The sequence below is a fragment of the Balaenoptera acutorostrata genome, chromosome 17, assembly GCF_949987535.1.
Source record: "Balaenoptera acutorostrata chromosome 17, mBalAcu1.1, whole genome shotgun sequence".
In the NCBI taxonomy this organism is placed as follows: Eukaryota; Metazoa; Chordata; class Mammalia; order Artiodactyla; family Balaenopteridae; genus Balaenoptera; species Balaenoptera acutorostrata.
Genome location: NC_080080.1, coordinates 14,941,047 through 14,968,786, shown reverse-complemented (window position 1 = coordinate 14,968,786; position 27,740 = coordinate 14,941,047). Strand labels below are relative to the sequence as shown.

General features: G+C 39.6%; 1 protein-coding gene across 1 annotated transcript; it reads left to right on the top strand.

Annotated features, from left to right (window-relative positions):
• Nucleotides 1-873: 873 nt before the first annotated feature.
• On the top strand, nucleotides 874-25,866 carry SQLE (squalene epoxidase). The gene is made up of 11 exons (XM_007188884.3): nucleotides 874-2,068; nucleotides 5,587-5,839; nucleotides 12,363-12,543; nucleotides 14,045-14,141; nucleotides 15,083-15,196; nucleotides 15,281-15,452; nucleotides 17,276-17,371; nucleotides 22,129-22,271; nucleotides 22,747-22,843; nucleotides 24,521-24,608; nucleotides 25,329-25,866. Exons 1-11 carry the CDS (start codon nucleotides 1,778-1,780, stop codon nucleotides 25,519-25,521), a joined length of 1,725 nt encoding a protein of 574 aa, XP_007188946.1. The 5' UTR covers nucleotides 874-1,777; the 3' UTR covers nucleotides 25,522-25,866.
• The last annotated feature ends 1,874 nt before the right edge of the window (nucleotides 25,867-27,740 follow it).

Below are 27,740 nucleotides of genomic sequence, written 5' to 3'. Positions count from 1 at the left end.
TTGTCCTGGAAACAATTCATGTAACTTGCCTGGTGGCCTTGCTTGATTCACTCCAGGCCCAGTGAAGGGCTGCTTCCCGTTTCCATGGTTCCCTGCCCACCCACTTTCTCAGGGCACTTATGACACATCTCTATTTATTTTACTTCTTTGCCCCGCACCCTCCTCCCTGTTTCTGATCTTGAGAGAACAAGGGCTAAGCGCACAGTGTATCCTCAGCCTGAGTACAGTGAGAAGTGCACAGCTGCCTGACAATTTGGGGTGAAGGAAGGGAACACCTGGCATATCCTCTCCTCTCTTCCTCCAGCAAACGCCTGCCTACTCCTTCCAGATTCAGCTGTGAACGTCACGTTCTCCATGCACCTGTAGCTGTTTCTACCGCCTCCCAGCACACAGTAGGCACAGGACAGAAAGCCTGTGTCTGATTCCTCTCTGTGACACCTGGGCCTGGCACGTAGTAAGCGTTCCACAAATGCTCGCCGGATGAATGGAGACCTTCCGACATTAGGCGGCGGATCTATGGCGGGGTTTCCTTGGAACTAGTTCCACCTCTCTCCGGGTAGAATCCCAGCGGCTGGGACCGCGGCACTCAGGGCATGACCCCCTCCAGCCACACTCCCTCCCGAACCAGCCAATGTCTTCCCATCCGCCCAACGGGCGGCGGGCCCCCATCCCCACGCCCCCACCCCACTCCACGCAACCTCGTCCCAGCTCCTCTCTGGGCGGCACCTCGCGGGCCGCGCCGCCTACGATTGGCCAAACACGGCATAGCGCCATCTCGGCCTACGGCGCGGTGCGCACCGTCATTGGTTGGCGGAGGCGGAGGGCGGTGACGGTGGGCGGGGCCCCGTCCTCTGGTCCCTGGCCCAGGCCTAGCCCATCCTCCGCGGAGGCGCACGGGGCCTGGACATCAACTAGGGCTCCCGGCGGTTACTCTGGTTACTGCCGAAGCGCCGCGCTGGAAGGCTGCCGCCGCCCGCGAGGGATGCTGCTGAGGAGTCCGTCGGGAGCTCCCGCCGCCGCCGCCGCCTCCTCTGCCCTCTAAGGGTAGCGCTGTGGAAACTGCCGTGCAGCGGCTGGAAGGTTCGGGGGCTGGTTCCTCGGGAGCCGCGGTGAGGTGGAGGTCTCGAGGTAGGGGCTGCGCTTCCCTGCCCTAGAGCCGCAGTCTCCAGTCCGAGGCCATCTTTGGTGGGCGAAGGCGGCCCCGGCGAGAGAGGAAGCTCACTCCTCACCGCCGCAGCCCTTGCGCTTTCCGATCCGGCTGGGCCATCGCTGTCGGACGAGGCGAAGCCGCATTTTTCCCAGCGCGAGATATTTCTTTGATGTTTCTCCCCCTGTTCCTCTTCTGAAAGGGCACCTGCTGCTGGTGAGAGAGAAGAGCAATTTTACTGCACGACGAGCCAGCAACAAAATTTAAAACATCATCCGGAATAGCCCCCAGGACCCTCCTCGCCTTACAAAAAAAAAGGGGGGGGGGTGGGAAATACATGGATTGCTTGAAAGGGGAGAGTCTGGTCGGGAGCTGTTGGAGCAGGAAATTTTTAAATACTGTTTTTTAAATCCTGGAGAACGTTCCCCTCTTCTGATACTTTTATACTAACTTTATATGATTTTGTAAATTAGTCCGATTTGAATTGTAATCCTGTGACGGTGTTTACTGGACTTTGGCCGGTCCCCCGTGCTACTTTTGGCAACACATTTTGGGGAGAAACACCAAAACCCTACCAGAAAAGATCGGATCTGAACATTGACCCGGTGTCACCGAAGAAGCCTTTAAACCATGTGGACTTTTCTTGGCATTGCCACTTTCACCTATTTTTATAAGAAATGCGGAGACTTCGTTTCTCTGGCCAACAAGGAGCTCTTGCTGTGCGTGCTGGTGTTCCTGTCGCTGGGGCTGGTGCTGTCCTATCGCTGTCGCTACCGGAACGGGGCCCTCCTCGGGCGCCGGCAGAGCGGCTCCCAGTTCGCGGTCTTCTCGGATATTCTCTCAGCCTTGCCTTTCATTGGCTTCTTCTGGGCTAAATCCCCCCCTGGATCAGAAAATAAAGAGCAGCTCGGGTCTAGGAGGGTAGGTTGAATTCAAAGTGGGCAAATGAATGAGTGTCTTATATTAAAATTAGGACTGGGGTTACTCAAATGTAAATATTCTAATTTAAAGGGCGAGAGGCTGCAGGTTAGATACTGTGGTAGGAATTCTCATATAACTGGGTTTTTTGTTTGTTTGTTTGTTTTAAAAGCTCTTGACTGTTCCTTGGCTAAATCCTTGAGGCTCTTAGGAATGATTGAAAAACCTTTGTTTCATTTAGTGTTGGTGGTGCCAATGCTAAATAAAATTGGTTTGATTATGGATGTTGATTTGATTATGAAAGTTGAAATGTTTGCATCACTAGGACAGAATCACCATCTGTGATGGAAAAAAAATTTTTTTTTAATTTAAATCCTTTGGTAAGGATTATGTTTGAACCTGGGAAGAAAGAAACCCGCTGCAGGTTAAGTCTGCGGCTTATAAGAAGGGACAGCTGCCTGGGGAAAGTCACAGAACAGTCGGAAGAGCTGGCAGAGTAAAATGCTCAGTGTTTTAAAGTCTTGGGCAAAACACCCTGCTCTCCCCACGTCGGCGGAGCCTTCAGTAAATCAAGGTCCTAAATCAAGAGACTAATTAGTGTGTGCAGTTCAGCCATGTTCCTAAATCAAAGGTGGGTTTTCAAATACACGTGAAGTTATGACGATCCCTGCAAAGACAGCAGAGGAGGACAATGGTGGGAGATGAGGGGGGAAAGGTTGTCGAGGCCAGAACATTTCGGGTTTGTTGCCCTTGGGTGTTTATACTTTTTCCCAAGAGCACTGGAGGATTCTAAGTATGGGAGTAATGCTATTTGATTTTTACTTTTTAAGAAGCACATTCCAGTTTCTGTGTGGAGAATGGATTGTAGGAGTATAAGAGTGGAAGCAGGGATGTGGGGTAAGAGACTCCAGCAGTAGGCCAAGTAAGGGATGACAGTGACTTGACGTTAGGGTGTGTGGCCTACAAAATAATTCACTCTTTGAGGGTTCTGGATCCCCATCATTTTCCTGTATCTGCAGTACAGATCAGCACGGTTTGCAGAAGAGGTGGGGGCTTGGTTTAGGAGTTTTGCTTCACCACTGCTGACTGTGAGACCTTTGGCAAATTGCTTAGTTTCTGTAAGGATCCGTTGCCTCTTTTAGGTGGGAACAGCACTAACCTGGCTGGTAGTTAGCTATTTGAATGATTTAATGTTTGCAAAATGCCTGGTTCATAACCGTGATAAATAGTAGCTATTAACATTAGTCTAAAGGTAGTCTCCATCTGTTAGGAACCTTTGGAGTGGTGCTGAATTCAGTGATAGGGTGGGTGTGGGTTGGAGGAATGGGAGGGGAGGGAGAGGGAATCTTTAATCCTCAAATTGACGTCTTTGGTATCTTTGTCTGAGATAATGTCCCTCAAGGTCACTGAGCACTGGTCCAGGTGGCTGGAATGTCGTCATACCGTAGAGAAATTTGGGGGTAGGAAATTGGATTACCAGCAGTCACTGTTGGTTCCACTTTGTGAATACCTCAGGCTTTCTGCTTATTTCCTAAATACCTGGGAGTTGGTAGACTGTAATGAGTACTAAGTTCCCATTAGTGGGAACTACGAATCTACTGACCAGGCTCTGAAAGGCGTAACTTTCTCCAGAGTTCCCCTTCCAGGATTGTGTGTGTGTGTGTGTGTGTTTAACAGGGAAAATTTAGGAAGAAAAACTAATAATAAATGGGTAAGATGACAAAAGGGGCTTTTCTTGCTCTCAGAACAGTAATTTAAATATAGACAGTTGCTCTGGCCGTTAAGAAATACTGAGAGTAAGAGTCGACTCTATTGTGAAAAGATAATTTCTCTAAGAGAAATTATTAAAAAATAGAATGGACAGGAAGGCCCCAGTCCATTATAGAAGCTGAATGAATATTAGAATCACAGAGAATTAAAATTCTAAAGGATTTTAGGTTTTATCTCCTTCCTTTTTTATTAAAACCCTGTCAAAATGGCATTAAAACCCTATCAAAATGGCTTTTAGTCTTAATCGATAAGGTCAGAGAACTCAAGAAAGATGGTTCCTTGCAACTCTGTATCTGAAATGTATTCATATTTGTGAATCCACATACCAAGAAAAAGTACTTATTACAGTATTGAATTGGTACTACCCTGGCGGTCCAGTGGTTAAGACTCTGTGCTTCCAATGCAGGGGATGAGGGTTCAATCCCTGGTGCAGGAACTAAGATCACACATGCCGCGCAGCACACATGGCTAAAATCAAAACAAAAGAAACAAACAATATTGAGTTATTCATTAAAAAAAAAAAGTAACAGGCACTGTTATGCTCAGTGGGCATAAATCTCTCAAAACAGGCCTTTTTCATCTTCTTATAATCAAAGTTAAGGTTTTTACTGTCAGCCCAATGAGTGATAGGTTTAATGTTTGTCCTTATTCCTAAACTGGAGGGCCACTTGTTTGACTAGGCTCTCTTAAGAGTATCAGGATAGGGGAAAAGGGAGGTAAATTAAATATATTCTTATATGTAAGGACTAAAATTGTGAACAGGTCGAATCCCAAGGGACAGAATGAGTTATTCTCTTGGAATTTTAAGTTAAATATTCTCAATTAATAGATCAATAGCCAGGATTTGACAGTTTTTTGTTATATAAAAGTGATTTTAGATTAAGGTAGATTTTTCAGATGAAAACCCAGAGGGAGAAAATAAAGATGAATAGTTGAAATATCTACAGGGTGCTGAATAATTTGCAACATGAAGTCATATCAGAAATTGTGCATGGGACTTCCCTGGTAGCACAGTGGTTAAGAATCCACCTGCCAATGGGACACGGGTTTGAGCCCTGGCCCAGGAATATCCCACATGCCGCGGAGCAGCTAAGCCCGTGCGCCACAACTACTGAGCCTGCGCTCTAGAGCCTGCGAGCCACAACTACTGAGCCCGTGTGCCACAACTACTGAAGCCCGTGCGCCTAGAGCCTGTGCTCTGCAACAAGAGAAACCACCGCAATGAAAAGCCCGCGCACCTCAACGAAGAGTAGCCCCACTTGCCACAGCTAAAGAAAGCCTGCGTGCAGCAATGAAGACCCAACTCAGCCAAAAATAAAATTAATTAATTAATTAATTTTAAAAAAAGTTGTACATGATTTGCATCTGGTAGATGCTCAGTATATATTTGAAGCATTGAATAATTAATGATAGAATTTTCCCTGTAAGTCTTTGAAGCCCCTTGTAAACATTTTTTATATTTGGCCTATTATGGATTTATAAATATGTGACAGCATTTTTTAAATATGTTTGAATGATGGAATATAATTTAATTTTATTGGGCTATTGCTATATGTTTTTGTTTCACCAATATTTTGATATTGTTTTTTATATATGATCTGGATTTCAAAATGTAACAGTTCATTTGGTTTGATAACGTTTAGGGTATAGTTTTTACCTAAGATGCAAATGTCCAGTGTGTCTATATAGTAGTAGTATGATGTAAAGATAACAAATGTGGCTACATAATTCACTTTTTTTTAAAAAAACAGTGCAAAAAAGGAACCAGTATTTCAGAAACAACCTTAATAGGAGCAACTGCCTCTACGTTGATATCTTCTCAAAACGATCCAGAAATTATCATCGTGGGATCTGGTGTACTCGGCTCTGCTTTGGCGGCAGTGCTTTCCAGAGATGGAAGAAAGGTGACAGTAATTGAGAGAGATTTAAAAGAGCCCGACAGGATACTTGGAGAATTTCTGCAGCCAGGTGGTTATCATGTCCTTAAAGACCTGGGTCTTGAAGGTAGGTTCATAGTGATTTTTAGGAGTTATGTGGCATAAGCAAGCACTCTTTGCTATGACTGGTAAAAAGGTATTCCATTTTATTTTCATGTATAAAAGTTACTCTATTCATTTAGCAACAAATTTGCATGAAAATGAGAGCAAAGGAGAAAATAAACATGAGGAGATATGAAGTAGCCTTAGTGAGATAAATGAAGTGGCTAAAAAATTGTAATGGTCAAAATTGAAGACTGGAAAACCAGAATGAGGGCATGAAATTTAGTGAAAGATGAAGGGAACTATCATTTGTAGAGTGCATATGGTGTACCTGTTATAGAACCTTTTTTTAAAGCATCATTCATCCATTAACCCAGTGCTTTTTAAATACTACTCATTTAGGAAATACTTACATTTGCTGTATGCTTTGTATGAGGTGCTGTACTGGGTGCCAAGGCTATACTAGTGAACTAGACAGATCAGCTATCTACTCTTGGGAATCAAAGTATAAAATATAGGCCCAGGCTGTGAATTGAGAAAGAGCTTGCTTGGCATGTAGGGTAGGCAGTATGTTGTAGTAATTACCAGCATTGATTCTGGCACTAGATTGCCTGGTTTTGACTACCACCTCAGGTACATAAAAAGCTGTGTGATCTTGGCTAAGTTACTTAACCTCCTGTGTATTAGTTTCCTCATCTGTAAAACTGGCACACTTAAAAGAGTCCTTGTCTCATAGTTTAAGAGGATTAATTGAATTCATAAAGACAAAGCATTCAGAACAGTTCCTGGTATGTAGGAAGCACTATGTAAATGTTTGCTATTTTGTTCAATGAACTGAAAAGGAGACCAATGTAGCCAGAAAGTATTGGGTAATGGGGAAAGGAGAGTGGCTTGAGATTAAGGTTGGAGAGGTAGGCAGCTGCCAGATCATGCAGGGCTTTGAAGGCAGTGGAGCAGGAATATGACAGGATCCTGTTTACGCCTCTATAAAGGCTTCAGACCTTTGACAGCTACTCACAATGACAAACACATCTTATATCCTGACTCAGTACTTACAAACATACCTAAATCTGACTGCAATTTTACTTTTTAAATACTTGTCATGATTTTACCCAAGTATACAATTCACAGCTCGAAAGTCATTTCACAATTTACCATTGAGTCACATCCTGCTGTTTGTAGAATGCTGTTTTAAAAGAATGCGTGGATATGGTGTGGTGAATAGCCTCCAAGACTGTGGTGGTAGGGTAGCAAGAGTCAACTCAAGGAGTCTAGTGGGAGCTCATTGCTAAGTCCAAATGACAGATGATGGTGTTTGGACTAGTATGGTAGAGAGGATGTAAAGAGAAGTGGACAGATTCATGACCAAATTAAGAGGCAGGAATGGCATGACTTACTAAAGGATTGATGTGAGGTATGAGAGAGGGGGTGTTAAAAAATGATTCCTAGGTTTTGATTTGAACAACTGGTAGATGGCAGTGCTGTTTGCTGATAAGAAGACCTAGAGAGGAACAGGCCCTGGGAGGAAGTTGGGAGACCTGTTGAGATATCCAAGTGGAGATGTTAAGTTGAATATATGAATCTCGAGTGCAGAGGAGTGAGTGATTTGAGCTGGCCTGGAGTAGACATTTCAGAGATGTCAGCATATTGGTAATACTTAAAAGCCACAGCAGTGATGGAGACCAGCTAAGGAGAGTGTGCAGGGAGAAAAGAGAAGACAGAATAAACCAAGTCCTGGGAAACTGATGTTTAGAGATTGGGCAAAAGAAGATGAGCTTGCCAGGGAGACTGAGCAGGAGCCGGCAGAATGGCAGAAAAGAGCCAGGAGAGTTTGGTGTCCTTAATCCAAGAGAGGAAAATGTTTCTAGCTGGAGGGGATGGGTACGTATCAGGAAAGGAAAGGAGCCATGTCATGGTTTGCTAATGAAGGGTCAGGTAAGATGACCCTCAGGTAGAGAAAGGCCATTGGATTTGGCCATTTGGAGGTTGCTTGTGACATTGACGATGTTTCGGTGGAGTTGTGTAGACGAAACCTAGACTGAAGTGAGTGGGAGATTAAAAAATTTGAGACTAGAAAACTACTCTCGAGGAGTTTTTCTCTAACAGAAAACAGAAATGGCAGAGGTGAGATGCAGATGTGAGGATAAAGGAGGGTTGTTGTTTTTTTAAATAAATTTATTTATTTATTTTTGGCTGCATTGGGTCTTTGTTGTGGTGCGAGGGCTTCTTGTTGTGGTGGCTTCTCTTGTTGCAGAGCACGGGCTCTAGGCGCATGGGCTTCAGTAGTTGTGGTGTGTGGGCTCAGTATTGTGGCTCTCGGGCTCGAGAGCACAGGCTCAGTAGTTGTGGCGCATGGGCTTAGTTGCTCCGTGGCATGTGGGATCTTCCTGGACCAGGGCTCGAAGCTGTGTCCCCTGCACTGGCAGGCGGATTCTTAGCCACTGTGCCACCAGGGAAGTCCCCAAAGGAGGGGTATTCTGATACTAGATAGAGCATGTTTGTGTGGTGACAGAGAAGATAAAGTTGAGAGGGAGGCGACTAAAGGGGTTACATTCATTCCTTCATTTAACAAATATTTATTAAGCGTTGGCCGTATTGTAAGTACTGTTCTGGGTGCTGAGGCTACAGTAGTGAACAAAACAAAGATTCCAGCCCTCATAGAGCATACATTCTAGTTGCTAGTGTAGAGGGTGGTGATAAAAGATGAATAAATAAAATTTAGAGTATATGTTATGGTTATAAGGGCTTTAGAGAAGAATCAGAAAAGGGAGATAGGGAGTTGAGGGTGGTGTGTAATTTTTAAATAATGAAGTGGGAGAAGGGAAAGCCTCGCTGAGAAGATGACATTTGAGTAAAGGACTGAAGGTGGTGAAGGAGTAGCCCTAGGGCTATCTGGAGGAAAGGACTCTCTCCAGGCAGAGAGAGAATCAAGGGGAAAAGCCTGGTGGGAGGAGTGAGCCTGGCCTCTTTGAAGAGCGAGGAAGGAGAATCGTGTTGACTTGAGTGGTGTGAGTTATAGAGAAAAGGTCAGATGGGCAATGGGGGCTGGATTCCATTGTGGCCCACTATACGGATTTGGCTTTTACTCCAAAGGGAAGCCACTGGAGAATATTAAGAAGAGGAGTTATTAGATTTCACATTTTAGAAGTATGATTAGAAATATTATTTTAAAATATTCTTGTTATTGTGTAGACAAAAGAGTAGATCATAAAGTGGCAAGTCAGAAGCAGGGAGACCTGTTAGAGGATTATTGCAGAATCAGTGAGAGTTGTTGGCTTGGACCAGGGTCGTAGCCGTAGAGGTGGGGGAAGTGGCCACATTCTGGGAATATATTGATGTTTGGAAGGAAGAGTCAGTAGGACCGGCTGATGGATCAGATGTGAGGGATGAGAGAAAGAGAGGAGTCATGGTATTTAAATGAGACGAGACAACATTGCCCAGAAGAGGTCCAAGACGACCCCTGGGGTCAGTGAGGTGAGCAGGAGCCAAAAAAGAGGACCGAGAAGGAGCAGATGAGGAGGACAAGCAAAAGACTGCAGGGCTCTGGACCCATGTGGAGAGAGTGCATTGTGAAGAAGGGAGGTCCGCCTCTGTCCTTTTAAATTTCCTAACCATCACCCTCCATGAGAGGGTCACTTGAGGCAGATGTGACAGTATCCTGAGACAGGATTTTGTTACCTTTATCGTTGAACATCAGGCAACTGGAAATGCCCTCAGACTAATGACTGGATATAGAATCATTTAGAAATCTAGCCTCAGGGGATATGTCCAAGGTTGTGGCAACAAACCTCAATGGGTTCTTATAGGTAGTTCATGTAAGGGTGAGGAGAGCCATGCAAGAGGGAGGGGAGCCACTGAGGTATTTTAGCCAGTCCACGCATCATGCATACCTTTAATATAGCAAGAGTCCTTTTTAACATTCATTATGCTGTCAGTTCCCCCTCAGGTGTGATGAGCTATGGATAATAGAAGCCCTTGAAATAGTTACATTTTGGAGTGTAGACTTTTAATATAATACCGACTGACCCATCCTGGTGTGTGGGTTTTTAATAAGTGAATTGATTGCCCTTTGGCTTAAGCTTAATATCTAGAACTCTTCAAATGAATACATTATAATTTAAATGCTATAACTTTATAATACTCATTATCCAGTGGGGAACCTCCTCCTCACCTCACTTTCTTTAGGATTATCTTGACTTTTCTTGGCCTTTTTGCTTTTCTATATATAAAATTTAGAATCAGGTTTCAATTCCCATGAAAACAAACCCTGTCAAGATTATGACTGAAATAGCACTAAATGTCTAGCTCAGGTTTAGAAAAATTGTCTTGGACTTCCTATCCATGAATGTGGTATACTGTCCATTCAGTTAGGTCTTGAGTGTATTTAAATAAAATGTCATAAATCTTGTTTGTCTTTTGTTATATTTATTCCTTGACTCTGATTTATATTTGGACTTCCATAAGCGATACCTGTTTTATTATGCACTGTATACTCATTTTGAGGTTCAGACTTCACACCAGGTCATGGTACAAAGTTATGATTGTTTTTCTTATGGATGACTCCACCCATGGCCTATGGTAGATGGCTTACTTCCATGCCATGTCTCAGGGCGTTGAATTGAGTTTTTCTGGTCTCTGTCGTATTGACAAGAAATTTACGTATGGTGCCAAGTTCCAACGTCCATTGCACGTGGGGGCCCCTACCGCCTATCCAGGAGTGGCCCTTATAACTCCAGCCTTTTAGGCTTGTGGTTCTGATACCCTTATGCTGTTGCCTTTAAAACTTGCTCACTGGTTTGACTTTGAAGTTGCTTTTCATTTTTAGCATATGCAGTTTTTTTGTTGGTTTTGTTTTTTAGCTTGCCTTTTTATAGAAAGCAATTCTGCATTTTTCAATGTGGAAGAGTTTTCCATGCCAGTTTATCTGATATGTTGATAGTAGTAGTCTAATATTGGAGCTATATGGTTAATAGTTAGTGACAGCTCTAAGTCCCATCACTGTCTTCAAAGTTATTAACTAGTATTTGTGAAGCCTGAATTTCATTAAGGTTTAGGGTGTCATCTTCCTGCCTGCTTAAGAAAGTAAAAGTGCCAAAGTCTGTCATATTCGATTTCATCAATAAAGTAGAAAGAAAGATTTTTCAAGAAATCTTAAATTAGACCTTATTTATATACTTGACTTAGGATAATTTACCCGAGGAAAAATTTTACTGTGCTACTACATGCTTTTCACATCGTCTGTATACTTTTCACATTGTCTGTTGTGTTCTAAATTGGACTGTTTTAGCATTTAAAGTTCTTCCATAATATAATTATGGCTTAAGAAAAACAAGCTATCTCAGTAGCTGACAAAACAAAAGTAGAAATACTAGATGGGCTTTAAACATTTAGGTCAGTAAAGACTGGCAAAGAGATCCAAAGTGAATACACTGCGAATTGGCAGCTTTTAGGATATATGTGTACTTTTCTCTGAATGAATTTTAACTGGAATAATTTAGAAACCATACCAAAAAACTAACTTACTTTGGTCCTAGGTCAGATGTGTGACAAGTATTCATCCAGCTTGTCCCTGACTGGACTTTAAGTGTGACTAAAAAGCATATCAGAAACTATTTATTTTGATCTTAGCATAGATATGTGATAAAAATGGTTTATTATAAAGTTTTCCTATCATCAGAAATGAAGTTATTTTAATGTACTTAATCCCTAATATATTTTAATGTATTTAAATATATATTATGTGACTAATATACATGCTAAAGTCCACTTTTTCACAGAAACGTATTTCCGATACTGTTAACCATTCTTTATCATAATTTTAAGCCTGTACATAGTAATTTCTCGGTTCATACTTAATAATATACTTTACCTAACTTAGATTCATATTTAGGTTATTTACAGTTATTCTTATTAGAGGTAACACTGTAGTGAACCTGTTTTTGTATACACCTTTAATAATTATTAAAAATATGAATTATATCTTTAGGATGAATATCTTAGATGGATTACAAGACTAAAATTAGGATGCTAACTTCTTCGTGGTTCTTGATAATTATTGCTGTACTTATTTTCTAAAGTGTTATTACTTTATAATATGACCAGTAATATATAAATTTATCCATTTTATCTTTATCTCAGTAGCAATTTTGAGAGATTTGGTATCTTATTGTTTCAGTTTTATTTCATTGATTTTTTTAAATCAAGTTTTGAACATTTTTCCTGATACGTTCAATGTTTCTGTACTACTTAGTGTGAATCATCTATACACTTTTGCCCATTATTGTTAGGGTCTTAATATTTTTCCTATGAATTTTAATGAGTAAATTTTATATGTAAATATTTACCTTTTGTGATATTATGAATTTGCTAAGCCTTGTCTTCCAGAAACATTAAGATTTCTGAAATAGTTATATTAATGTCCAGTTCTCCAAATGGTATCATAGCTTTATGAACACAAACTCATTTTCAATGGTCCATGTCCTGTTGGTGCCTGGTGTTAACTCTGGGCATATTACAAAATTGATTTTTCGACCTGAATTGTTTTGCAGATACAGTGGAAGGTATTGATGCCCAGGTTGTAAATGGCTACATAATTCATGATCAGGAGAGCAAATCAGAGGTTCAGATTCCTTTCCCTCTGTCAGAAAACAGTCATGTGCAGAGTGGAAGAGCTTTCCATCATGGAAGGTTCATCATGAGTCTCCGGAAAGCAGCTATGGCAGAGCCCAAGTAAGACTACAGCTTCAAATACATGATGTTAAAGAAACACATTTAAACTTGGCCTTCGTACAAATACTATTTTATACATTTTCCTAAGTGTTTGGGTATGGGTTAGAACATAGCTATTATATTTAAATAAACCGTAAGTTAGAAGAATGTTAGCTCTTCAATGGCTTTGTTAAGAATATCATATAGATAACTTTCCTTTGAATGACATAGAACTATTGAGAATTTTCCTTTGACTAAATATATGTGATCTTTTATGTGGTTGGAATTTAGAGGGTATGGTTGTTGTAATTAAGGTTTAAGTTCATATGTGCCCATTTGGGAGTTGGGGTTTGTGGTTATGGTACTTTTTATTAAAAGTCAGGTTAGAGAACTTCAAGAGAAGATCCCTGTTCCATTCATATTAAGGACCTAGACTGACAGAACTGGCTGCTTCTCTCTCTCTTTTTATTGAGTTATAGTTGATGTACAATGTTATGTAAGTTACCGGTGTATAGTATAATGATTCACAATTTTTAAAGGGCTTCTCCTCTTAATTATTAACTTATATTTGTCTCTAGCCCTGTGCATTATAATTGAGGTTTAAGTTTTAAACATGAGAACCCTCATGTCATTGGCAAAGGCTTAAGTGCTGACAAAGCAAGTGAAGTGAGTGGATTATTCTTAGAACTGAAAGAATTTGATATCTATGGAAGTAGAATATGTTCATTGTAGAAAAATGGAAAAATACTCAGAAATATAAAGAAGATTGTAAAAATTATCCATGATCCTTCTAACTAGAAGTAACTACTCTGAATAATTTGGTAGATAAATTCCAATTCCGTGTATGAATTTGTGTGGGTATGTAAAATTTTTCTGCATGTATTTTATTTTTTAATGAATGAGATAAAACCTGTTACTTTTTAAAATGCTTTTAAAAAAATCATTACATTAGTAATATGTATTCCATTTTAAGAAATTAGAAAATTAAGGGCTTCCCTGGTGGCACAGTGGTTAAGAATCCGCCTGCCAATGCAGGGGACACGGATTCAAGCCCTGGTCTGGGAAGATCCCACATGCCATGGAGCAACTAAGCCCGTGTGCTGCAGCTACTGAGCCTGCGTACCACAACTACTGAAGCCCGCACGCCTAGAGCCCGTGCTCAGCAACGAGAAGCCACCGCAGTGAGAAGCCACCGCAGTGAGAAGCCCACACACCGCAACCAAGAGTAGCCCCCGCTCGCCGCAACTACAGAAAGCCCACGCACAGCAACGAAGACCCAACACAGCCAAAATTAAAATAAATTAAACAAAAAAAAGAAAGAAATTAGAAAATTAAAACCACACCAATTCTAAAATCCATTAATGATCTCTTTGCTTTTCATCATTCCAGACCTTTTTCTATGTACATGTGTGTCCATATTACATGGGTAAACTGGAGATAAAGAAAAGGGAATTTTTCATTCCTTATTTAAATTGTTCAGTTGTGCTACCAGAGAATTTATTTCTGTTTATTTATCTTTTAGCACAAAGTTTATTGAGGGCACTGTGCTGCAGTTACTAGAAGAAGATGATGCTGTGATGGGAGTTCAGTACCGGGATAAAGAGACTGGAGACATCAAGGTGAGATATATCAAATATTAGCTCTTCCTAAGAGATTTTTATTTTCTTTTTCTCCTCCTCCTTTAAAAAAGTAGGCTCACCAATTTATTATTCATCAAAGGGACCGAGATCTCTCTAAGCCCTCTGCACCAAATTGAACACATTGTTCTTTAGAGCACTTCAGAATGCTGTTCAAATAACTTCAGAAACAAACACCATGATTTTAACTGTATTAAAAACTGAAATGAGAAATGTACCCTAGGAGAGAAGCAGAGGGGAACTGGAAGATGCAAAAAGGAAGGATTCAGCATAAGAGAAATAATTAGAATAAAATAAACTATTGTTTAAGTAAGAAAGGCAAAAAGTAAGAGAATGTCTGGGGAAATAGCAGAATAAAATAGTTTGCTCCTGTTGGTTTAGTAAAGAAGAGAAAGTCAAAGGCTTATCTGTTGATTCTTCCCAGCTGCTCCATAGGGTAACCACGTCCTAGGAATTATACTCTAATGGGGGCAATTACAAGATAATATAAATACATACATCCACGTGTACAAAAATTCTTCTAAGCCCTAGCCACTAACTGAAAGCACTATGTGAAGTTAGAAAATTCTAGAATAAAAGAATGTGGTTAGTCCTTGGAATTTGTAATGAGATTCAGTCCTCTATGGGCTGTGCTTGCTTTGTAGCAGTTTTCCCCAGTGTCCATCAAAGTAGCTTAATCCCAGATGGTTTGGATGGTAGGGCTTTGGAGGAAGGTGGTCCTCAGGGACTCAAGGGGAAGGGTCTCTAAAGGTTGGTTGTGCATTACCTTCAGCCCATGTAACAGCTCCTTCAATAGCATTATCTTCAAATACTCTGTAATGCCCCATAATGTATTTAAATTTGTTCATGTACCTTTTAAAAGAATGTCCTTTTCACTGTGTATTTCTAACCATTTAGCTGAGTATTCTTTGTTTTTGTTGTAGGAACTCCATGCTCCATTGACCGTTGTTGCAGATGGACTTTTTTCCAAGTTCAGGAAAAACCTGATTGCCAATAAAGTTTCTGTTTCTTCACATTTTGTTGGCTTCCTTATGAAGGTACCATAGGAACGCAATTGTAGGAAATAAAAGCAACTTGAAACTTGAAAATTATTAAAATATTTTATTTATTTATTTTTCTAGAATGCACCACAGTTTAAAGCAAATCATGCTGAACTTATTTTAGCTAATCCGAGTCCAGTTCTCATCTACCAGATTTCACCTGATGAAACTCGAGTACTTGTTGACATCCGAGGAGAAATGCCAAGGAATTTAAGAGAATACATGACTGAAAACATTTACCCACAATTACCTGGTAAGAAATAGTATTTCACTGCCATTGTAATCTACTGTCTGCAAGGAAGTCTCACAAAAGGCCCTTCATTTCCAGTTCTCACTGAAGCTTTGTCTAAATTAGGCCAAAGATAAGGATGGCAGGTGAAAAATTCATCCAGTCAGTCAGCTACATTGGAGCTGAATGAACTATTTAAACTAGCACATAAAAAAAATCTCCAAGTAAAAAAAATAGTTTCAATGTATTTTTTCTTAGTAATAATTATAGTTTTCTGAATAATCATTAATAGTGGCATATATGGTATTTTTTAAGGTAGTCTGGATAGCAGTCTAGGTATGTGAATTCTTGAAATAGCTCTTATACTTAATTACTTCTTGTGCTTGGTTTTTGTAGAAATGATAGCTACCATATATTGAATGTCTACCATATAAGAGGTGTTTTACTAACATAATTGAATGTCTACACAACTACCCTGTGAGGCAGGCATTATCATGATCCCCATTTTACAGATGAGGAAACTAAGATTCAGAGAGGTTACTTAGCTTCTCCAAATATAAACCTTTAGTAAGTGGCAGAGCCAAGGTCGAAAGCAGGTCTGTCTGGCTCATACATCTCTGCCCTCAGAACATGAGGGCTATAGGAGTCTTTCAGACATCTTTGTAAAACACTCATTAAAATTATTATTTTTTGAGAATAGGAAGATGTAAGAAAGAAATATAAACAAATTATTAAGAATATTGATAAAATTGAAGGGAAACCCTGCTTGCCAGTTATGATATGATTATAGTAATAGCACATTATCCTTGGTATGAGTACATTTTGTTTTAATATTCTGTTTTTTAAGTTATTTTTTAAATTAAGCAAAGTTATTTTTTAAACTAAGTGAAAGCACTCTATTTAATAATTAACAGAATATTAACAGAAATTAAGGTATACATGGACCAATTTAGATTTTTAACAATGACATTTTCAGCACTTCAATACATTTTCACTCAGTTAAGCCATTTTTGAAGCTTTCAGATGGAAAGAATGAGTTATGCATATTTAGGAAAAGGATAGTTAATAATGTGATATTTTTAGCATTTTTTTCTTTTATATAGATTTTTTTTTCCCCAATCCGAAACTTAGTTGCAGCAGACTGCCCTGTGTAGTTTTATGCTCATATTCGTTAAGTTATGGAAATTCTACTCATTGTAGGAAGGAATAGTTTCAGCATAGGCATTCTGCCCCTATATTCCCAGATTACGAATTGTATGAAAAGAAAGTTTATTTTCTATACAAGTAGAAGCACAAAACTTTAAAACTGGGAAGTATCTCAGAGATAAGCTAATCCAGCTGTTTCATTTCTCGATGAAGAAACTAAAGCTCAGAAATGTAGTGCTCTATACATCTTACCCTTTTTCTACTGTACATACCTCCTGCTGTTTGTGAATTGGTGGTATATTTCATCTGATCTTATAGAATATGGTGGTGACAATAAATTAGGTGTTAAATATATGATACCTAGCATTTAACATTTGGAAGAGAGGTGGGTGGTTTTTCTCCCTGTCTCATCTCATCTGGATTTGCTTCACTTTTCCTCAAGTTTTCTGGTTCACCCAGCTCTATGTTTATCTATTTACATTAATTTTCTCTTAGATTCCTTAGTAATTCCTTAGCTTGAATAACTAGGTGCTTAATGAACGATTTTATTAATAATTAGTTCTTGATTTTTTTGCAAGGGATATATGTAACAACCATAACAGATATGTAGTAGGTATTTGTTTATTCTTGATAAGAAAATGTGATAACTTGAAATTGGAATGTTATAAACCATTTATTTGGTGGGGTGGGTTTTACTGCAGATCACCTGAAAGAACCATTCCTAGAAGCCACTCAGAATTCTCGTTTGAGGTCGATGCCAGCAAGCTTCCTCCCTTCTTCACCAGTAAACAAACAAGGTATTATTTTATTGGACTGATTTTATAAAAGATATTCCAAATATTCAAATTCATTACTCCAAATGACATGTATGTGGTACAGTTTGTAACATGTGGTATGGAAACTTGATTACTGTTGAGTAATGCATTAGTAATACCAAAATTAGTTTTATATCTATTATTTAATATTGAGTACATATAGGTCACTGTTCTAGTTATTGGAGATACAACAGGTAATTAAATACAGTCCTTAATCTAGAGAAGGCAGTTTTCTAGTGAGAGATATAGACAGATAATTTCAGAACACTGCTGATAAATGCTGTAATGAAAGCCCACTCATGGTACCCCCGATTCACTGTGAAGGGGTGGGGTGTACAAGGCAGGGAGGGGAGCCTGTGAACTGGGAAGGGTGATTAGGGAAGACATTGCTCTGGAAACAGAGCTGGACTTGGGGCACGGAGGGTGAGTGGGAGCTCATCAGGTGGACAGTGAGATGAGGGGCTTTTTTTTTTTGGCTGCGTTGGGTCTTCATTGCTGCCCGCGGGCTTTCGCTAGTTGTGGCGAGCGGGAGCTACTCTTTGTTGCGGTGCACGGGCTTCTCACCGCGGTGGCTTCTCTTGTTGTGGAGCACGGGCTCTAGGTGCACGGGCTTCAGTAGTTGCAGCACGTGGGCTCAGTAGTTGTGGCACGTGGGCTCTAGAGCATGCAGGCTTCAGTAGTTGCGGTGCACAGGCTCAGTAGTTGTGGCACACGGGCTTAGTTGCTCCGCGGCATGTGGGATCTTCCCGGACCAGGGATTGAACCCACGTCCCCTGCACTGGCAGGTGGATTCTTAACCATTGTGCCACCAGGGAGGTCCCGAGAGATGAGGGACTTCTAAGTAGGCAAAAGCTAGGATGGCCGAGAAATGGTGGCACTTAAGTGAACTCAAGTAGCTTCCTATGGCTGGAGCATAGGATAGGTGTCAGAGTGGTAGAAAGGTAAGATATTTATTTAAAGTTTAGTTTTAATCCTATAGACGATGGAAAGTCATTGAAAAGTTCTTTTTTATAATAGCTTTATTGAGATATAATTCACAAATCATATAGTTCACCCATTTAAAGTGTACAGTTCACTAGTTTTTAGTGTATTCATAGGTCTATGCAACCATCACAATTAGTTTTAGAACATTTTTATCACACCAGAAAGAAACCCTGTACCCATTAGCAGTCACTCCTCATTTCCTCCCAGTCCCCAGGCAACCATTAATTTACCTTCTGTCTCTATAGGTTTGCCTCTTCTGGATATTTCCTATAAATGGAATCATACAATGTGATCCTTTGTAACTGGCTTCTTTGAGGTTCATCCATGTTGTAACATGTATCAGTCCTTCATTTGCTTTTATGGCCAAATAATATTCCATGTATGGATATGTCAGTACTACATTTTGACTATCCATTCATCAACTGATGGACATTTGGGTTGTTTCTACTTTTGGTTCATACCTGTGTATGAGTTGTTGTGTGGACATTTATTTTCATTTTTTCTTGGGTATATACCTAGGAATTGAATTGCTGGGTCTTATGGTAACTCTGTTTAACGCTTTGAGCAACTGCCAAACTGTTTTCCAAAGTGGCTGACCCATCTTACATTTCCATTAACAATGTATGAGGGTTCCGATTTCTCCACATCCTTGACATGTTATTATCTGTCTTTTTGCTCATAGCATCCTAGTAGATGTGAAGTGATATCTCACTGTGATTTTTTTTTTTTAAAGGATTTTCTATTTATTTATTTATTTATTTATTTATTTATTTATTTATTTTTGGCTGTGTTGGGTCTTCGGTTCGTGCGAGGGCTTTCTCCAGTTGCGGCAAGCGGGGGCCACTCTTCATCGCGGTGCGGGGACCGCTCTTCATCGCGGTGCGCGGGCCTTTCTCTATCGCGGCCCCTCCCATCGCGGGGCACAGGCTCCAGACGCGCAGGCTCAGCAATTGTGGCTCACGGGCCCAGCTGCTCCGTGGCACGCGGGATCCTCCCAGACCAGGGCTCGAACCCGTGTCCCCTGCATTAGCAGGCAGATTCTCAACCACTGCGCCACCAGGGAAGCCCCTCACTGTGATTTTGATTTGTATTTCTCTGATGGATAATGATGTTGAACATATTTTCATGTGCTTATTAGCCATTTGTGTATCTTCTTTGGAGAAATGTCTGTTCAGACTTTGTATATTTTTTAAGTGGGCAAATTAAAAAAAAATTTATTAAGTTCTAAGAATTCTTTATTCTAGATATAAATCCCTTATTAGATATATGATTTGCAACGTTTTTCTCTCATTCCATGGATTGTCATTTTGGTTTCCTTGATGGTGTTCTTTGAAGTTTTTAATTTTCATGAAGTCCAGTTTATCTGGTTTTTTCTTGTGTCACTTTTTTTAAAAAAAATTTTATTTATTATTTATTTATTTTATTTTTTAGCTGTGTTGGGTCTTCGTTTCTGTGCGGGGGCTTTCTCTAGTTGTGGCGAGCGGGGGCCACTCTTCATCGCGGTGCGCGGGCCTCTCACTATTGCGGCCTCTCTTGTTGCAGAGCACAGGCTCCAGACGCGCAGGCTCAGTAGTTGTGGCTCACGGGCCCAGTTGCTCCGTGGCATGTGGGATCTTCACAGACTGGGGCTCGAACCCGTGTCCCCTGCATTGGCAGGCAGATTCTCAACCACTGTGCCACCAGGGAAGCCCCTCTTGTGTCACTTTTGATGTCATATGTAAAGTCTTTGCTCAACCCAAAGTCATGAAGATTTACTCCTATATTTTCTTCTAAGAGTTTTATAGCTTTAGCTTTTACATGTAGGTGTTTTGATTCATTTGAGTTAAATTTTATGTATGGTATGAGGAAGGGGTTCAGCTTCTTTTGTATGTGGATATCCAGTTGCACCAGCCCCATATGATGAAAAGACTATTCCTCATTGAACTGCCTTGGCAGTCTTGTCAAAATTTGACTGTAAATGTAAGAGTTTCTTTCTTTCAATAGTATTTTGTAGTTTTCAGAGGGTAAGTTTCACATTTCTTTTGTTAAATTTATTCCTAAGTATTTTACTCCTTTTCATGCTATTATAAGTGGACTTATTTTCATTTTAAGATTCTTCATTGCTAGTGTATAGAAAAAAATTGACGTTTGCATATTTAACTTGTATCTTGAAACCTTGCTGAACTCATTTATTACTTCTAATAGTTCACTGAAAAGTTTTAAACAAGGTAGTGGCATGATTAGAGTTTTGTTTCAAAGATATTACTCTGATATGTTATGGAAGGTGGTTTGGAGGAAAGTTCAGACTAAAGCCTATAGTAAGGCTATTTAATTATTCCATGTAAATGATGATGAAAGGCCTAAACTAAGGTGTGGCAATAAAAATGGAAGGTAAAGAATGGATTTGGGCAACATCTAAGGTGAAAAATGCATGAAACTCAGTGATTAATGGTAGTAAGAAAGAGTGAGGTCTCTTGATGGGTCCCAGGTTTCAGGCTTAGATAATTTTGCCACCTATTTGCTGACATTGGAAATACAGGGAAAAGTGTGTAAGTTTAGGGAAGTGTGGAGAGATGACGAGTTCACTTTTGGACATAGTGTGAAGGGCTGGGAGGTCACTTGAGTGGCCGGGTGGAGCCCCATTGAAAACAGGAGTGTGGAGCCCTGAGGAGAGGTGTGAACGGGAGCTGTCGCTACACTGTGGTTCCTGAACATGAACAGCTCTCGTTTGCTGTGGAAGAACGTGCATCGTGAACCACCAATCAGATGAACAAACTATACTGCAAAGCAGAGGGAAAGCCAGTGCCAAATCGATGTAAACAGCGTGCTGTGGGAACACAGCCTAGTTGGTGGGATGGGGAGTGTTCCAAGCAGAAAGAGGAATAAAAGCTGGTTATAGTTTGTGGTTTTTAGTGAAGGTATTAGACTAATACATAAAAAAGTTGGATTAATATTTAGAATATACCTTTTCATAAATATATGTGTATTCTGTAATTAGTTATAAATGTAGTATATTGTGACACTACAGAAAAAAATTACCCATAATTCTGCCACGTCACCACTATTATTATGGTTGGCTATTGCTCTCAGAGACAAAATTACATAAATGCTTTGTTTAACTGTCCCTCTAAGTCATAGGTCATTTGCCAGGCTGACAACTGATGGGAACCTTAGTCAGGAGGTGTATCTCGAGTCAAAGTGCGGAGCTTTCTGCTTCTGTAGTTTTTTGTTTTAAGGGGGCCTAATTTTCAGCTAAGAGTCAATCAAGGCTTATTCTCTTAAATTAACTTCTGATGGTTTTGGAATATCTGCCTATTCCCTTAGAACCATACAGACATCTCTCTATAACATGCTGGCAGCAAATATTACTGTGAAACGTCAACGACCTCTCGACTTTTTTCCCTCGTGGAAGGCTTGCTTTTTATGCATGGACGACTGTACGTTCTGGTTTTCATGGAAGAGGCCTTATAAATATTCTGACATTGTTTGACTTAATCTTAGGGTCACATGTGAGCTTCTTGAGGGCAGGGACCATGTTCTTGTTCTCACTGTATCCCCAGGGTCTGGCACATATTAGTTACCCAATAAATATTAATTGAATCAACTCTTGAATTTTTGCCTGAATAAATTTTAGTCATGATTTAGTCCCTTGTATTTTCACATTCTCATTTACTAGCTCACATTCAAAATGTTTATAAATTAACAGAGTAGTCTTTTTGTTTGTCTTAAAGGATGCTCCAGGATGATGTCATAATCTACTTTCTCTCTTTTTATAGGTGTTCTTCTTTTGGGAGATGCATATAACATGAGGCATCCTCTTACTGGAGGAGGAATGACTGTTGTTTTTAATGATATAAAACTATGGAGAAAATTGCTGAAGGGTATCCCTGACCTTTATGATGATGCAGCTGTTTTCCAGGTAAGATATTATCCTTTGACAAAAATGTCACAAAATAGATTTCTTTCTGGGGCCTAAGAGGAATGGGGCTTTGAAGGGGAGGTCTGTACCTAGGAGCCTGGTCCTTAGTAAGTGATTCTTAAGCAGTCTTGTTCAGGATTAAGAACTTGACTTGTTACCTATGAATCTTTTAGAATTTCTGTACTTGGATATTATATAACATTGGATTACATGGGCCACTTAGCTTCAGAGATGTAACTCATTGCTCTGGAGATGTTGTTTTTTGGTGGGTGTGTAAATGTTGAACAAGGCATAATTACTTGTACAATAGTCCTCAGGATACCTATCAGTTTAGGGGATTATAAACATTAGTCTGTGCTCTTTCTTTCTCTTTCCCTCTACCCCCTTCCCCTTCCTTCCTTCTTCCCTCCCTCCCTCCCTCTCTCCCTTCCTTCCTTCCCTTTACCATATAATAAGTGATCTTTTTCCTTTTTAGGCCAAAAAATCATTCTATTGGACAAGAAAAACGTCTCATTCCTTTGTTGTGAATATCCTTGCTCAGGCTCTTTATGAATTATTTTCTGCCACAGATGGTAAGTGCAGATATTTTTAAAAGAATATTGCTGAAGTGCAGATTTTTAGCACAGGAAGGGAACTTAATTACAAAAAAGTTAGTGATTAGGCCAGAAATAGAAATGTTTCCTGAGTTTGCTAACTTCCAAGTTGGTAGTCCTTTTTAACTCAACCCTTGAGCAAGATTTTTTCTAATCATCATGTATCCATCACTTTGTGTGGAAGGCTGTTGCTTCCGTAGACAGCCTTAATAGCAATACCTCAATAATGTGTCGTCATTCACCCCTCTGGTCCAAATCAGATGCATAAGATTGTGATGCAAATCTTATGCAAATGCATGAGACTGTGATGGAAGATCTTTCTGGCCATGAATTAAAAGGCAATATAGTTGTTAATCTTTTTCTTCCTGAACACTAGTTTCAATTTCTTTTCAAAGTAGTATTTTGTAAAATGAATATGAGCTTCATATCAAGCCTAGATTTTGTCTCCTGTTAAAGTGCACAAGCAGAAATGTTCCCACGCTTTTGTTTTTGTTTCCGTATGAGGTGATGGTCAATCTATACATTAAGGAAAACATGACTTAGCAGAAACAGTGGTAGAAATGGAGGAAAAGGCATCTGTGCCACCTCCCAACCATGGCCGTGTACAAATTAGTGAGTGGTAGGTTAGTAAAACTAGACCTTTAGGTTTTCAAGAAGAAATATAACTTGAATCTCATCACCTCAGGTGTTTGTTTACAACAAAGCTGTTTCTATGACCTGGCTGAGGCCCTAGTGCTCCACACTTTGGTGATCTGATTACAAAGGACGATGCAGTACAAGTACCTCCTGCAGCGTCTCTAGACATCATTCCTGCGAAAAGCAAAGACAGCTTATTGTGATTTGCCAAGCAAATCTCTCTTGCTAGTTGAGCATGGAAGTTACAATGGCTGGTTGGGCAAGAAAAGAACTAAATTTGGAGTGTTTCTAAGCTCTTCTTTCTAAGCTTTTCTAATAAGCTCTTGAGTTTCTTACATGATGAGTTTGAATCTGCCGACAAAACAACATTAAAAAAGTTATGGAATAGTGGAGGAGGAATGAGCTTTATTGGAGTAAAAGGTTACCTGTCGTATCCTTTTTCATCTTTTGTAAAGAACAATCTAGGCATACTTGAGAAGAACATTGGTTCTGTACTATTAAAAAGGTTATTGATTGATTATATTATGTTGTGAGGGTTTAATGAATTATTTTGAAAAGTATAAAAAATGTACACATATAAGGCATTATTATTTACTCTTCACAGCTGTTCTTTTTACTTGATAATTTACTGCTCAGAGATATGGATCAGGCATCTTAGAGACTGGGGATCTGGTTTCTAGAACTGTGTTTTTATAAGAAAAGTGTTTACAAAGTAGTTTGCATCATTTAATGAATTTACAACACAGTCAAGGAAATAGCTTTTAAATAACTCTTCTAAGACCTACATGTTTAGTAATTATTTACTAGCAGAAAAAGTTTATTCACACTTAAATTACTATGTGTAATATTACTTATGAAATTTAAAGGAAGTCTTGGGTTGCTGAAATGCAACTAGATTTTTTAGAAATTATCTGTAAGGTGTAATAAATGTTAAACATTCATTTTTTCTGACATTTCATTAATACCCAACATAAATGTGTGGATAATTTGATCGGGAGTAATTTTTAACTTTTATTTTAGATTCCCTACATCAACTAAGAAAAGCGTGTTTTCTTTATTTCAAACTTGGTGGAGAATGTGTTGCTGGTCCAGTTGGGCTGCTTTCTGTGTAAGTTGTTTCAATGACACAGAGGAAACGGATGTTCCAGGTTTTCTTAGGACAGTTGGGTTTATGAATGGCTGCAAGTCTCTCTCCCTTATGCATTGTGCCATTTTATCACTCAGTAGTATCCCAAACAAAACGCAGCCCAGAGAAATGAAAAAAGGCAATATTTAGTGCTGCATTTTTGTTCTAGGAAACGGTTGATTCTATGGGAACCATGATTAATAGAAGTTTATATTTAGAATTTAATTTTGTTGGGACTCATGAAACTCAGTAACAGTTCTGATGGTGCAGACATATGTAGAATTATTCTTGGGAAGTCTGCAAAATGAAATTCTTTAAGATTTTTCTCCCTCATCTGCTATCTTAATGTCAACACTGTTATCTTTTGAAAAATCTAGACTCAACAAGCCAGGCCATTCAGCTATTTCAGACTGAGATCTCAAGATTAGTGAAAGAAAACAGCTCAAAACATACAATTTAATAACCTAAGAGGAGTTACTGGCTTCTCTGACAGGGGTGAAGTCTAAGTAGTTTCTTGTAAGAAAAAAAAATTTTTAATTTGTCCCTTAGCTGGCAGATACAAGCTTGTAAAGTCCCCTAAAATATAGAGTGTGCGTTTACCTTTACAGATGATATATAATTGGAACCTCTTTATGAGTCAACTTTCATTTCCAGGTCTTACTAATATATATATATATATACTTTTTATCTTTCCTATTACAGATTGTCTCCTAATCCTCTGGTTTTAATCGGACACTTCTTTGCCGTTGCAGCCTATGCCACATATTTTTGCTTTAAATCAGAACCTTGGATTACAAAACCCCGAGCCATTTTCAGTAGCGGTGCTGTATTGTACAGAGCGTGTTCTGTAATATTTCCTCTAATTTACTCAGAAATGAAGTACTTGGTTCATTAAGCTTAAAGGGGAACCATCTGTGAATGAATACTGGGAACTTGCCAAGTCTGAAGAGACTTGGAAGAGATGTACATAGCACAGTACTATACCGCTTTCTAAAGTGGGAACTCTTGGACCAAGATTGGGATTAATTTGTTTTTGAAGTTATTTGTACATAAACATGTAAATATATACTTTAATTTGCAATTTCAAATGAAGGGTAAAATAAGATAGATATGTAACAGAAATGATTGTTACCATAAATTAGTGCTAACACTGAGGAACTGCAGTTTGTCTTTTGAATTCAGTATTTGGGATGAGTTATTATGGGACATGCAAATAAAATGAAGAACGAACTCTCATGTCTTTTTGTCTCATGCTGTGGACTTCTTTATGTAACTTCTTCATGAAAAAGAAACCAAAGTGGGATGGAAAATGTGGAGGGAAACCTGTTAAGTAACTTCTGACGTTGGGGAAGTTGCCTTAATATCTCTGGACCTTATTTTCCTCATCTATCCACCTGTCTTTCCTCACTTATCCAACTGGATAAGGTTCTCTTCTGAGTTCTTGGAAAATATCACATTTATATGGAAAGGCAATCGAGGGCTTTATATAAATTCCACTGTGTAACATTAATAAGTCAGGCTAGGCTTATTTCAAGAAACAGTGAATGAACAAATAAGCACTTGCAATATCTGGCATAATGCCTTAAAATCAGTTAGACTTTACTGAGTTTACAGTACATTTGAAGAGATTATGGACATTCAGAAGGGTATCATGAGACTTAAGTAAATCCCCAAATATCACTAAAGTAAATTGCTTCCATTAAAAGAGCAGTAAAATATGACCGGGAATTTTAAGTAACTACTTCAAATTCTAATGATCAAGGCTAAAATTTTATTTATAAAATAAAGCTTTTATAATTAAACATTTCTCTTGTTCGACTTTTAAGTTGAAATTTTTTCAGTTGAGGAAATTTTTCACTAGCCAGATCACTTTGCCTTGTTTTAGCACAGTGTATGTGGACTCATTTGCTTGGTTTTGTGAAATTCCCCTCTGATAAATCGTACACTTCAATTGTCTGGTTAAAAATACACTTTCTTAGATCTGGCCTTTTTATTAGCAGCTGGCTTTCTTTGCGGGGGACATTTTCACAGAGAACTAAAGCTCTCACTTGATGCAGTTACTGCAGTGCATCTGATTACAAATGAGAAACAGCAAGATAGTTTTGAGAAGTGGACGTACGATGGCCACAGACTTACCGGCTGAGTTCATGTGTCAGCTTCGGTGGGTGAGACTCCCAAACTCCTTACATGCCAGGCAACTTTCAGTTCACTTTTAAAATTCCTCCCTGGGTTTCCACCAAGCTGGGCTGATAAGCCTTCTGCTTCCCTCTGCTGACTAGATGCTTTTTAAAATCCTTTCTACAATGATGGTGAAATGAAGCATATAAAGTCATTTTTTTTCTCCTCCAGTATCTTAGGATTTGAGACCTTCTGACAAAAGAAATAACTTATCATAAAATCAGAAAACTGAAGGGAACCAGAGAAATCATTAGCCCTGATTTTATAGATGATGCCAATAGGCTGCCTTGGGACAAAGTTTAACTAGTGGCAAAATCAGGACTCAAGCTTTGCCTCCTGACTACAAATTAATGCTGCTTTTCTTACTACTTGCTAACTGACTGTCAAGCACATTTCAGATACTGGGTGTTTTTTGTTTGTTTGTTTTCGCTTGTTCCTCTCCTCTCCAGAGGACACAGCTATACGGTCAGAGTTAAAACACCTTTCTTACTCTTATCCAAATTGCCACAAGAGGATGACAGCCCCTCTTTCAGGGTAATTTTCATTCAGAAGTGATTTAGGATTTTGGAGGAGTTAAAAGCTAATGGCTAAGCTGTTATTAAAAAAAAAGGGGGGGTGGGGACTTGGGGTGGGGCTCAGGGCTTGCTGAGGAAGGAGCAGCTGAAGTTGGGGAGTCCTACAGAAGGGCTGCAGGGAACCCCCAAGGTATCTGGATTGGAAGAGGACATTGAGCCTCAGACATTAACAAACTTCCATGGTATGTAGTCCACGGATTGCATGGTCTCTGCATCTGCTACTAGTGTGTCCGTCAGCATGTGCCTGCCAGCCTGTCGTGGACGTCACCATGGACACAACACTGGACCTACCAGGCTCCTCTCTTACCTTCCAGACAAGGTTTTTGCAGGGTGAATATGTGGTGTTTGAATCATAGGCCGA